The 12,267-nt window shown below is 33.2% G+C and overlaps 1 protein-coding gene across 1 annotated transcript; it reads left to right on the plus strand.

The window, feature by feature from the left end:
• The first annotated feature begins 844 nt into the window (after positions 1–844).
• Positions 845–11,842, plus strand: CEP44 (centrosomal protein 44). Its single transcript, XM_010178209.2, is given in 11 exon segments — positions 845–933; positions 1,546–1,693; positions 2,702–2,848; positions 3,774–3,890; positions 5,374–5,502; positions 5,874–6,086; positions 9,140–9,209; positions 10,515–10,642; positions 10,905–10,942; positions 11,754–11,790; positions 11,792–11,842. Coding segments are annotated over 11 exon segments (1,167 nt in total).
• Positions 11,843–12,267: the final 425 nt, after the last annotated feature.

Genomic DNA, 12,267 nt, shown 5'->3' on the forward strand with positions numbered 1-12,267 from the left:
TTTCTTTTTTTTTTTCTTTCTTTCTTACAGTCTTCAGTTTCCTTGCAGAATAAATCTGCAAGTTCAAAGGCACTTTTTTGTGATTTGCACTGAATCCTTAGGTGTGTCTCTTCTGTGAAGCAAAGCCCACAATAAATTAAAAGTGAGTTCTCAACTTGTGTGTTACAATGTAGAAGTTAAACAGGGACCTTTTGGTTATCATCCCAATAAACTTGCCCCTATTTTGAAATATCTACACGGTCTGTTACCTTCTTGCCCCCCTGAACAATTTTAAGTGTATTTAATGAATCATTGAAATAGAGAAGTATTGTCTGTGATGAATTGCTAGTCCTGCCTTCCAATATTTACATATCCAAACATTGCTCTTTTGGCCAGTGAGTTTGGGGCCAGGTGAAGAAAATAATAAGAAGCATTCTAAACTGAAGAATGCAAAAGGGTTTCACTGCTTCTGTAGTTTCTGCTCCTTTGAAACTGTGAAGAAACTTGTTTTCATTCGGTTTTAGTGGATTTAGCCAGCCTTTAATTCTAATATGCTGTCAGATATCTTTATCTTTAAAGATCTTTGGTAGTTGATCGGATTGAGGGTTACCACTTGATCCCATTTAGAATGAATGAAGGTGATGACTGATACTAATTGGTATGGAGCCCTAGTCCTGTGCTGTATTGTATTACTTTGGGAATAGCAGTGTCTAGAAAAAGGAGCAAAAACCTTTGAATTTCAGTGATAATTCTATTGCATTTTGTAATTTTTGTGTACATTTTTTTTTTTCTTTTTTTTTTAAGGAGGAGAATGTACTATATTACAGTTATTTCATAATCTGAAAGAAGAATAGCTTTTGGAATAATGGCAACAGGAGACCTAAAAGGAAGTTTAAGAAAAATAGAACAAGGACTTCGCTTGTTAAATTATCCAAGAGATGTGGATTATACACTGTAAGCGGCAGTGGGAATAAGTTTATGCTAATACATGATGACAGCAAGATATGGAACCAAGATATGTATAAATATTAGCGTTGCACTCAGGGATGAGTAAGCAGAGCATGTGTCTGTGGAAAGTTGGGGTTTGATACATGTGAACTGGAAGATGAAAGGATGGAGTTTTGCTGTTCTGAGCAATCCTTAGAATAATCCTGAAGAGTGTCACTGTCTTGCTTTTATATCTTCTGATGTCTTTCTCTTTTATTTGATTAATCTCTCACCTTTATAATTTCTTTGTAAGTGCTATCAAAACTTTCTTCAGGAAATTTCATCCTGTAAAGATTAAAACAAAAAGGTGTTGAACGTTGAGATGGGAATGCTGGTGGGCTTTAGACCTGATGATATTAATATTAAATGAAGGTCGCGAAAACATTGTTTTGAGCATTTTACAGACAACAGTAAAGACTCTTGAATGAGATATGCCTGGAAAAGAACCTTAAAATGAGGGAGATATTTGGGATAACTTACTGGCTATATTAAAAAACCTTTCAAGTTAAATGTTTGAATTAGTGTAATTAAAAGCTTCTGTTATCTTCTGCTGTGTAAAAAACTTTTGTTTCTCAATAGGTTAGTAAAGGGTGATCCAGCTGCATTTTTACCTATCATCAGCTATTCTTTTACATCTTTTTCAACTTGCATAGCAGAACTTTTGGTAAAGTGTGATGTGGAACTCACAGCAAAGAGTGACTTGCGTTTTATTGAAGCTATTTACAAGGTATGTGCCTTCATGTTCTCTGCAGAAGAGACCCAGTTTTGAGTATGGCATCATAAAAATTAAACATCTAATATGAATTTTACTAGAAAGTGAAAGTTTTTGACAGTGAACGTGAATTGTAATTCTGTTAGGATTTAAGATGAGTAGTAAGTCACTGTGTGGTAAGTCTTTATTTAGATTTTTGTGAAAATAAGGCTGGATGTTGTTAGCCAAATCTCAATTTGGAGACAGCTGCAGACTTGATAATATTACTGTGTTTTATGTTAGTTGTGAAGAATACTGAAATATTTATTACACATTAGGTTTTATAGAAGTGACCTTAAAAGAAATCATAACCAGCAAAAAATCACAGTAAACTTCAATAATTGTAATGAAGACATAACTAAGAAATACAATTATTTTAAAGCACCATGCAAAATTAATATACAAAGTCCAGTTCTTAACGGTTTGTAAATTGTAATAAAATAAATTTCTTAACTAAATTAAAACTATCATTAACTATCATGTATTGAACTATCCTTAAAAATATCCATAAGCACATTTTTATAAAAAGTGGCTTAATATATTAATGAATACTTGCTTATTCAGACTAGTTTTCCATCTGAGGAGGACAGAGACTCCTTTACAAAGAGGCTCTGTGGGAGCCTTACTTCACCCTCTGACGTATATGCTGAGATTAATACAACTTTTTATTGTGCATTCACTTTGGAAAGTTTTTGTTTAACTTTTTAAATATTAATATCTACAATCATTTATTTAGTTAATCTTAAGACTGTGAGTTAAACTTTACAAGAGTGGTATGAATGAAATGTTTCTGGAAGAGGTATGTTGAAAGTAGTTAGAAGAAACAGCTGAGGATATATAAATAAACAAATGAAAAAAGGTTTAACTGCTGAAGTGCAGAATTAAAGAAAAAACTGTAGAAAAATAAGAACCTGAGCTTGGCATTTCTACAACAAATTGTGTGGTTATTTTGAAAGTGAAGTAAATTCTTTTATTTTGTTGCAGCTTCTTCGAGATCAATTTCAATATAAACCAATTTTAACAAAACAGCAGTTTCTTCAGTTTGGCTTTGCAGAAAGAAAAATGCAGATTGTTTGTGACATTATCAACTGTGTGGTGAAAAAAGATAAGGAATTAAGTAACTCGAATAAGGTACTGCTTAAATGGTAACTCTCTTATAAGTTTCTTTTGACATGCTTGATGCTGAAGGTAGAAGCTGAAGACCAGTTTATTTGAAGTAAAGATGCTGCATCACTGATAGTCAAAATAGGGGGAAAATTAGTATGAATAGCCATTGTAAGATGCTTGAGTGCTATCTGGTATACAAAAGGAATGAAGCTGCCAGTGCTTTGTAGTATAAACAAAAAAAATACTACTTGGTATCTTTAAGTGATATTTTTTCTTTTATACTTCTCAACATAGTGAATGTTTGTGTAACTCAGTAGACTTTGCAGGTAGACTTAAAAACAGAGCAAAACCATCTGATATATTGAAGTTCTGGTAACATTTAATTTAAACATGACACTTTTTATTTGTGTTTCCGTGGTATACATCTCTAATCTGGTTATTTTCATTAATCTTATTCATTTTACATTGGTAAGGCATTTTTTAACAGTGTATATTTTAATAAAAGGAATTTTCAGTTTTTATGTTTTAAAGGATTTTGTTTCATTTAAGTTTATAACAGTCTTCAGGACTTCTGTATGCTTAATTTTTCACTTTTGGAGGCATAACTACTTTTTTTTTTTCATATTTGTTTGTCTTACAACTCTGGTGCAAGTTGTCTTTTCTCTTTACGACCAGCTTTGATGCAGCCTTGCATAAGTGTTATTAAGTATATGAATACGTCATTCACTTACAGAACTGTTTTCTCTGTAAATTTGGGTTGTATTTAAATTTTTTTTTTTTAGGCATTATTGTACTGCAGAGGTTTAAATGTGTGTGTGTGCCATGTGATATTTCTGCCTGTTAATGATGGCAGAAAATGGGGTGTGTCATCCCATTCCCCATGTTGTTTTCCTCCCTGGAAAATACTTCTGTATTAGAAGCTTAATATTTTCTCCTGTTTCCTTTGAAGGTTAAATCCCAAACAAGGAAAAAACTCAGATCTTTTAAATATGAAGTATGGTCAAATTGTGATAATGTCCTTGCTGATTCTAGTGGCAATACTCTGAATTCCAAACAGGTATGAAAAGTTTTTATGTTGTATGTCTAAAGGTTAATTTCATTTGTAACAAGTCAGGCTCTTTCTGGAATATGTGTTTTCATTTAGGTTTTGATACTTGATCAGAGCAGTTGGGTTTTGTTTGTTTTACCAAAGTATGGTTGACTGAAATAATAGCTGAAATACAGAGTATATTGCTTCTTTCTTACTGAGTATTTGATCTCAAAGTCTCGGTGGTAATGATCTAGTACCGTTGTTTGAATTATATCAAATGGAGGGACAGCAATGAAAATGAAGATGCAAATGAAAAAAGAGTATACATCCTGTTTGGAAATTGAAGTGTATTTGGCCTAATATTTGCAATGTTTTCAGTGTAGCTTTCAAACCACTTTTTGCTCTATTCTCTCAATCTGTTCAGCAAAGATTTCTTAGTGTAACATTCCTCATGGCTTCAGTTCTACAAGAGTAACAGTTGATCTTATGCTTTATGCTATTCTTGGCCTGTGGAGGAGACGACTTTCCTAACATTTTCTGCTCAAAGGGTGCAAAGTAAAATTGTACAAAGCTTGTAGGGCTGTGACTGCCTGTTAAATATTGGTGATTTCTATTTAGAAGGAAAATACTCTTTTAGCAGAGGAAAATTTCACAAATAAAATATTTGTAATGACTTACCTGGCACTTCTAGTTGTTGAATGGTAGAACTGAATGGGGATATATGTGAGTGTATTAAGAATTCCCTAGAAGAGCAGAGTTTCAGCTTCACTAAAACATCCAGGAATCTGCAAGTGTTAAGATGCTGCTCAAAACTAATAAAACTACCTTAATCATTAGGTAATTTATTGTGTTATGTGGCAGGTAGTGATCATAGGACTTGATCCACCTGGAAAGAAAGGCAAAATTTGTCTCTTACTTTGTTCTCTCTAAGGAAAGCATTCAAAGGAAATGAAATATGTAGCTAGCAGAGCTATTTTGCTGACATTTGTCTAGGAAAAGAGAGAGTTCTAATATTCCTAGTTAAACTTTTTCTTTTTTGAATGTTTCAGTAGTGGTTCTGATGTTGGAACTGTCTATACATATGTTAATACATACAGCAAGATTCATACCTCCCACACTTAGAAATCTAACAACCCTTACAATAAGAGAGCATATTAATTGCTGTTTATGGAAAGGAACCAAGGGGCAGAGTATATGTGGTAAAGTGTGTGCATATTTTTACAATAAGAGAACATATTAATTCCTCCATTGCTGTTTATGGAAAGGAACCAAGGTGCAGAGTATATGTGGTAAAGTGTGTGCATATTTTTTTTACAGTTTCATACCTATATGGTATTTTAAATTAAACTGCCTGCTCTTGCTTTCTGTGTTTTGTAAGCAGTCAACCAGTTGGGATAAGATTGGCAGATTTAAATAAATGCTGAAATGATGGTCTTTTATGTCAGTTATTTGGCTGATGAATTGAAATGTTATTCTATTATAATACCAGTGAATTTTTTTTTTTTTTAACACGCTCAAGCCACAAGTAGAACGGCATGCAGGAAATGAAGTTAGTGATGACCTTCATCCACTACCCCTTCCAGCACAGGGAGGTGGTGAAGAAGAATTGAGCCAAGATCATGATGTTGTGCAAGCTAAATGTGAACAAGTAAGAACTTTTACTTAAGGTGCTGTCCGCCTGTATTCTTAACTTTTCTTACAAGGCTTTTCTAAATAAGTAAAAGTTTTAAAAAGATATCTGGATGCTCCTTAAGTATAACTAATAGATATGTTGAAAAAGTTGAAAAAAGTAATTTAAGTTGTACTGTCCTTTCAAGAGCCAGTTCTGTCAATAGTTTCTTTAAAAGCTGAGTTCCGTGAATGGGCATATTATGGCAATTCTGAAAGAAAAATAATTTTCTAATGTAGCATAATGTTGGTTACTGAACTTCAGGAAGATTGCACTTAATTAATCATTTAATCAATTAAATTATATCTGTTTTGAAATGAGAGGACATGTGTTCTTATCCATATTTTCAGGTCATAGAAGATAATTCTCAGATTGAGTTCCTAAAGAGCCAGCTTGCTGATTGCCAGGAAAAGCTTCATAAACTAGATTGGATGGAAGACAAACTCCATGTTTTAGAAGAGAAACTGAAGGGAAAGGTGATCGTAGATGAGAAAGACTGGAATAACATGTTGAGTCGAGTTTTGCTTCTTGAAACAGAACTTTTGTTATTGCAGTCCAAAAAGGTATGGTAACTTATGTTTTTCTTCTATGCTTTTCACTGTTTTTAAAAGCATGATCTGAATGGAAGTGCTATTTATGGACTTGATGGTATTTTTTTCTTAACTGTTAAATTCTGTTGTTTTCTCATGCGCTCTGAAGCAAAGCTCTCCATTGGAAATTGTTTCCTTGCAGGAACAGCAGGTGTAGCTCAGCCTATTTTCATTAATAATGACTGTGTGTTTTAATTTCCTAGTAAACTTGTAGAAGGAAGCTTTTGAAGACTTATAATTATGCTGTTTTTGAAAGCTTAGTGTTTCTGCATTTGAGAATTTCATCATGCTAGTGACACATTTAAGGGTTTCCTTATTCTGGTCTGCATTATTCCGAATTTCTTATACTCACCTGCAAATGTTGTTGTTCATACAGTTGAATACCTATTTGTTGTTGATACATTTGGATATCTGTTTCATTTAATTCACCAAACTCTAATCAGATACAAATATTCCCTTTAGAAGATTAAGTCTTCATTCTATATAACTAATGTTGACAAAAATAGATGGCATGCTCAATGGAAAATACAAGGTTAATGGAAAAGTTAACTCTTACTTTATTCCTACACTTAGTTTGTGAATCTTCGGAATTTCTAGCCTAATTGATTAATCTTTCTCCTTTTTGCATGCCCCACCGACCCGCCTTCCTATTTCTTGTCCGTGGTGTTCACTGCATTTTTAAATGTGTGAAAGTGCTACAGTTGTGATGTGGCTACATTTGGCATATTTGTCAAAACAAATTAAGTATTTTGCTGCATTCAGATTGTGTATTATTTTTTGTGCTGTTGAAATGTTCTTGTGTGTATTATATAACTTCATATATGTGCACATGTAAATATTTTGAGATGCAGTGAACCGTAGCATCAGTTTTGTAATCACATGCTTAATTTCCAAGTGTATTTGCATGGGTGTCTCATGTATTCTTTGGGTCGTGTCAGATACTTTCCACAACAGTTTTCAGCTTCTGGAAAGCGGTTGATCAGTGTTGTGTTTTTCTCTGTAGTTGTAAAAATGTTGAATTTACTTGGAACCAGGAGCTCTGAATGCGTAGCTGGCCCTGGCAAATTTGAAAATGTCACTAATACTTGTACACAATACGTGTTTTTTTCCCGTGTGCCTTGAAAGTGTGCTGGTTTTGCAAAGTTTGAAAAGGAGAAGTGTTCAGACTCATCACTAGGTTATTTCTAAAGGCAGTAGCTCAGATGATAAGGATTGACATTCTCAATCACTTTTTTTTTTTTTGTTGAACACAGTTTCAGGTCAGTAACGGATCAAGTGATTTACCATTTTAAATAAATTTCTTATGGATATTGTAATTTAATTATCAGTGAACATATGTCTAAATAATAGCACCAATGATAATGTTTTCTTCTGCTAGCAGTTTCAAGAGGCTTTAGCTAAACAGCCCTAAACACTTTTTCTCCTGTTTCAAGTGTATTCTCTTCAAGAGATAGTTGCTGCGTTTATGACAGTAGCAGCACAGGAAGTCTTGTGTTTCAGACTAGGCTTGTTTTTTTATTTCTATAAATTTATTTTACTATTACTTCAGTAACATATTTATTGCAGTTGTTCAAAGGTTTGGGGTACTATTTGGAAAATACTTAACATTAGTATCACTCAAAAATTTCCGGTAAGATAATTATATTTCTGCACTGCATGTTTCTGATAGAAGTCATCTGCAGAAAGAAGTTTGAATTTGGTTTGTATGTGGCATTGTTGCTTGTTTCAGAGCAAAAGAAGCTGTTTTTTATATTTAAAAAAAAAGTCTCCACAACTCTAACTTTTCTGCAATAGGCGTTTGAAAACTGCCAAGAAGTAATCCTTTGGGCCAGAGAATTGCTGCTTCTTTGTTTCATGAAATTCCATCCAAGCTGTGCTCACAGATAGAGAAACAATTCAGAATTGCTCCTTTCTTCTTGTGCTTGCATTTTTCAGGGAACTTTTGGCATCTAGCCAACTTAGCAGGAACAGTCTAAGATCTGTCTTGCACTGCAGCCAAAGTAGCAGCAGCTGTGCATTTAGCTCTGGGAAAGTCTGAAAGCTACCAAATCCATTTCAATGAAAGGAATTGAGCAGAAGTAGTCAGTGCATTTTTTTTTTTTTTTTTTTTTTAAGAGATATCCATTATTACAGATTTTTTTCCAGCTGCTTCCCACATAGTACCTACTGTCTCTCCATCATTCACTTATTTGGGTATAATATTTCCCTGTTAACTGATACACTTACTCCAGTATATAAAGAGATACACTTTTATCAAAGGCTGAGATTTCAAATCATATTGAGAACTCATTGGTGAAAAAAGTCTGGATCTTGTTTATGAGTGTTGGATTTTTTTTTTTTTAATCTTGAAATTAGAAAATTGCACTTAAAAATATTTATTGTTAGTACAATATTAACTTTGTTTCCCTGCTTATGAACAACCTTTTGTAAGCTAGATTAAATTAAACTGCAAACCTTTCTGAAGAGAGCCCTCTCATTTAGGAGCCTGGGACACTAGCTTAAAATAGACTTTTGAGTTCTAAACATTTAAGTGGAATGAATTTCAGTTCATCTGTAGGCTAATTTTTTAGGACCGAGGAGCTGCATTGCTGAATATCAACCAGAAGTAGTAGAAGGTACACTTATTTTGTGGAGGTATCGGCAGCCAATGTCAAGATGTAATTGTTAGCACAGCCCAAGAACAGTCTGATTGGTCATTCTACTATTGTTCATTCTACTCATACCAAAGTTATATGCACTATATTTGAACCTGGTGTTGACCTGTTTACAAACAGCAATATTGATATGCAAAAAGTCACCATGAAATAAACTATTTTTTTAATGCAACATATGTATGGAAATCTTGGATTTTTTTAGTCCTGTAAAGACATTTGTGCAGTGCCAACATATCTGTATGGTGTAGCAAATGCATACATAATTAGTACTTAAATAAATATACCTTTTAAGGTAATTTAATGATTAATTTAATAATTTAAGGATGATTTAAACAGGTTGTATGGCTAAAATGTAGTAAACCTCTATTTCAGAGAGACTTATCTACAGAGTCTAGCAGTATAAATCAAGAATGTACTTCTAGTAGGATTCCAGTTTCTCCTTGTGAGTATTAATGATTTAATTTTTAGTTAACATCATATGCTAACACTTTTTGCTGACCTTGACTAAAATAGTGATTTTTAAGCAGACAATTGTAATTTAGTGACCTCTGAATTTAAATGCATGCTGTGAGTTGGAAGTTAACCTGCTAGTCATTTCATGCTTTTAGTTTACTCTTTAGAAGCTTTATTTACTGAAATAGTTTTTAAAGCATTAATGAAAATTGATAGCATAGTAATTAAGGGTTACAAGGACTACTAAAAATCTCAAAGATGCAAATTTAATTAAGGTGCTGTAGCTAAAGCTGTGAAAAACAATGTTAGCTGCACTTTAAAGCAGTTAACATAATGTTTTAAAAATAAGCTCTTTATAAGAGCTTATAAATAAGCTCTTTGGACTTCTAGTATTCTTCCAAATTTGTTATTCCTGTTTTTCTAAAGTATGAGTCAGGAAATTTAAGCATACAAGGTGTGCCACCAGTCTTAAGTCTTACATCCAAGATGTACAGCACTTGGAATGCTTTGATTCTCTTTTTGGTAGTAGTACTATCCAGAAATCGTAGCTGTACAGAAGAAACACTTTTAAAATTTATTAAAAGTAATTTAATATTATTTTAAATACTGAATAGTGTAGGTAACCTGCTCCAAAGGTTTCATAGATTCATAGATGGTGACCTTATTGAAAATAAGGATATGGGAACACTTTTTCTTTTTTTCTAAATACTAAATTCTCTTCCCCGATAATGGCATTCTGAAATTGCAAAGAGTGTCAAAGCCTTCCTAATGTAAAAGAAAAGGCTGTTTCTGCTGAATGGATGCTAAACTTATCCCAATGGGGAGAGAGCTAGGGAAACAGCAAGAGCTTGATAAAAATTTTAAGCTAAACAAGAAGGTGATGATTTTGTTAATATTTCTGCTGTTTGTAAGACAGGTTACTTACATATTAAAGGTGTTTGAACAGGTAGTTTACAGTAAAAATAATGAAAGCTATTTGAAATTACTTTTAAATGTTTGACCCAGTAATTAGACTTTCTTAAGTGCTGATTTCACTGTAATCAGGATAAAGGTAGCATTCTTAGTAATCTTTTTTAAAAATTTTTCTTGTGTGTGTTATACGTAGTATATTGCACTTACCTTTTTTTAAGAAAATGAGAAACCTATTTTGGACCCTCACCAGTAGCTTTTTCCGTCTCTAAACAATACATTCTCTTCTGTTATTACATACTGTAAATCAAACTGTTTGATAGCTGACCTTGCAATAAGAGAGCAAAAAGGCAAAGGTGACACAAAAATGAGTGTTTCTCCATAGATACAGAGAGGAAGGAGGAGATGCCAGAGAGTCTTCATCAGTTGTATGGATACAGTTCACTATTATCCACAGACCCATCTCCCAAAGCCATGACCATTAATTCTTGTGGTCTGACAGACATTTCAAAGGTAAGTAAAACTGGCAAATGCTTAGTTGATTTCCTTTCTGAGGTCAAGAGAACAAGTAAGCATTAGTTTTAGTTGTATATACTACTAGTGAAAAACAAGGAAACTATGCAAAACTACATCTAGGTCTGTCTCATGAAAATCCTTTCGATATGTAAACAGTGCTTAAAAGTCACATTTTCTCTATGTTTTTTTCAGATTGAAAGTCCATCTGAAGAATGTTAGCTTTGAAGAGTTCACTAACTTTGTTGCTTTTAAATTGCAGGAGACAACAAGACAAAGAATGGAAAGGATAAGTAAAATGTAAGTAATAGGAAAGGGCAGAAGGAATTCATTTCCCAGGAGGGAGTTGTACTGGACTAAGGCATATAGAGAATGTACATATGTGTTCCAAACCTCAAAGGTCTCTACATCAGGTGTGGCATTTCCTTATGACTCCACTGGATAATAAATCCTCCTACAGTTCTGAATTTGTGGGATGAGTCACTATTTTGGTTTCTAAAAAGCAATAGAAAGCATTCTTAATAGTATTAACTAGAGATTAAATAATGTTTAGAATCTGGTTGACAAGGAATAGGAATATTACTTATCTCCTGATGGGAGTTCCGTGGTACTTGAAACTTTTCTTCCTGAAAAATAACTATACTATCTTAACTCTGGTTTTTATTACTTCAGGAAAAGTAAAGCCATTTTCAGGCTAAACATTGTGAGAACTGTATTTCAGGTGTATTTGATACTTGTCCTGAGATTTGTAGTGAAAATTCTTTGTGTAAGAAATGTTTTTATTAAAGAGAAATGCATTGCTGTATAATGTTTCTTTAGCAAGAGATTTCTATTCTAGAAGTGCCTGGCCTGAAAAATGCTGTGGCCATTTTTTTGAGATTTAATTTTTTGTGTGGGTTATTTCTTTCTTTATGTATACTTCACATTTATTGATATGTGGTACACATTTAAAATACAAACCAAGTGCAGAGGAGAAGCAGGTATGAGAGGTAATTTAATGTCTCGTGCTGCTTGTTAGTATTTTGGATTCATTAGAAAGTTAAAGACAAGTCAGTTATTTCATACCGTATTTTAATAAGTGTGTGTGTGTGTAAACAAAATTTATTTTCAGAATTGAAGAAACCTCAGAATTGTTGAAAACCTCAAGCAACACCTCTGAGAAGACCTGAAAGCACAGGTCTTCAGACCTGGTCTCTGTAGGCTTATGAACATCAGAATTAATATGTATGTTTGTAAGCGTTAAATTTTTAATAGATCAAATTTGTAATGATCACCAGTGCTTTTATTCCTTTGAATAAATATTTTCTAATACATCTGTGTACTGATTTCCCTCCCGTCGGCACCGATTTTTTTTGCTTTAAAAACTGTTCAAATAGCCTCTCCTCCACTTTTGTAAAGTGAAGTCATTACAGGAGTGTATTTTTGTGTTGACATTTGTAAGCAGTGTGCTAAGTAATATGTTTTTTAAAGTGCAGGCTTGAGGACCGTGGTTTACATCCTGTTGGAAACATTCCAGCTGGGACTTGCATATTGCACCCAAGAGGCTGTATTACATACCATCTTACCATCTGTACTGTTGAATAAGTCTTAATGAAAACTTAAATACACAATTTTAAATATGTATT

Source organism: Antrostomus carolinensis, unplaced genomic scaffold (genome assembly GCF_000700745.2).
Source record: "Antrostomus carolinensis isolate BGI_N321 unplaced genomic scaffold, ASM70074v2 scaffold7931, whole genome shotgun sequence".
Lineage (NCBI taxonomy): Eukaryota > Metazoa > Chordata > Aves > Caprimulgiformes > Caprimulgidae > Antrostomus > Antrostomus carolinensis.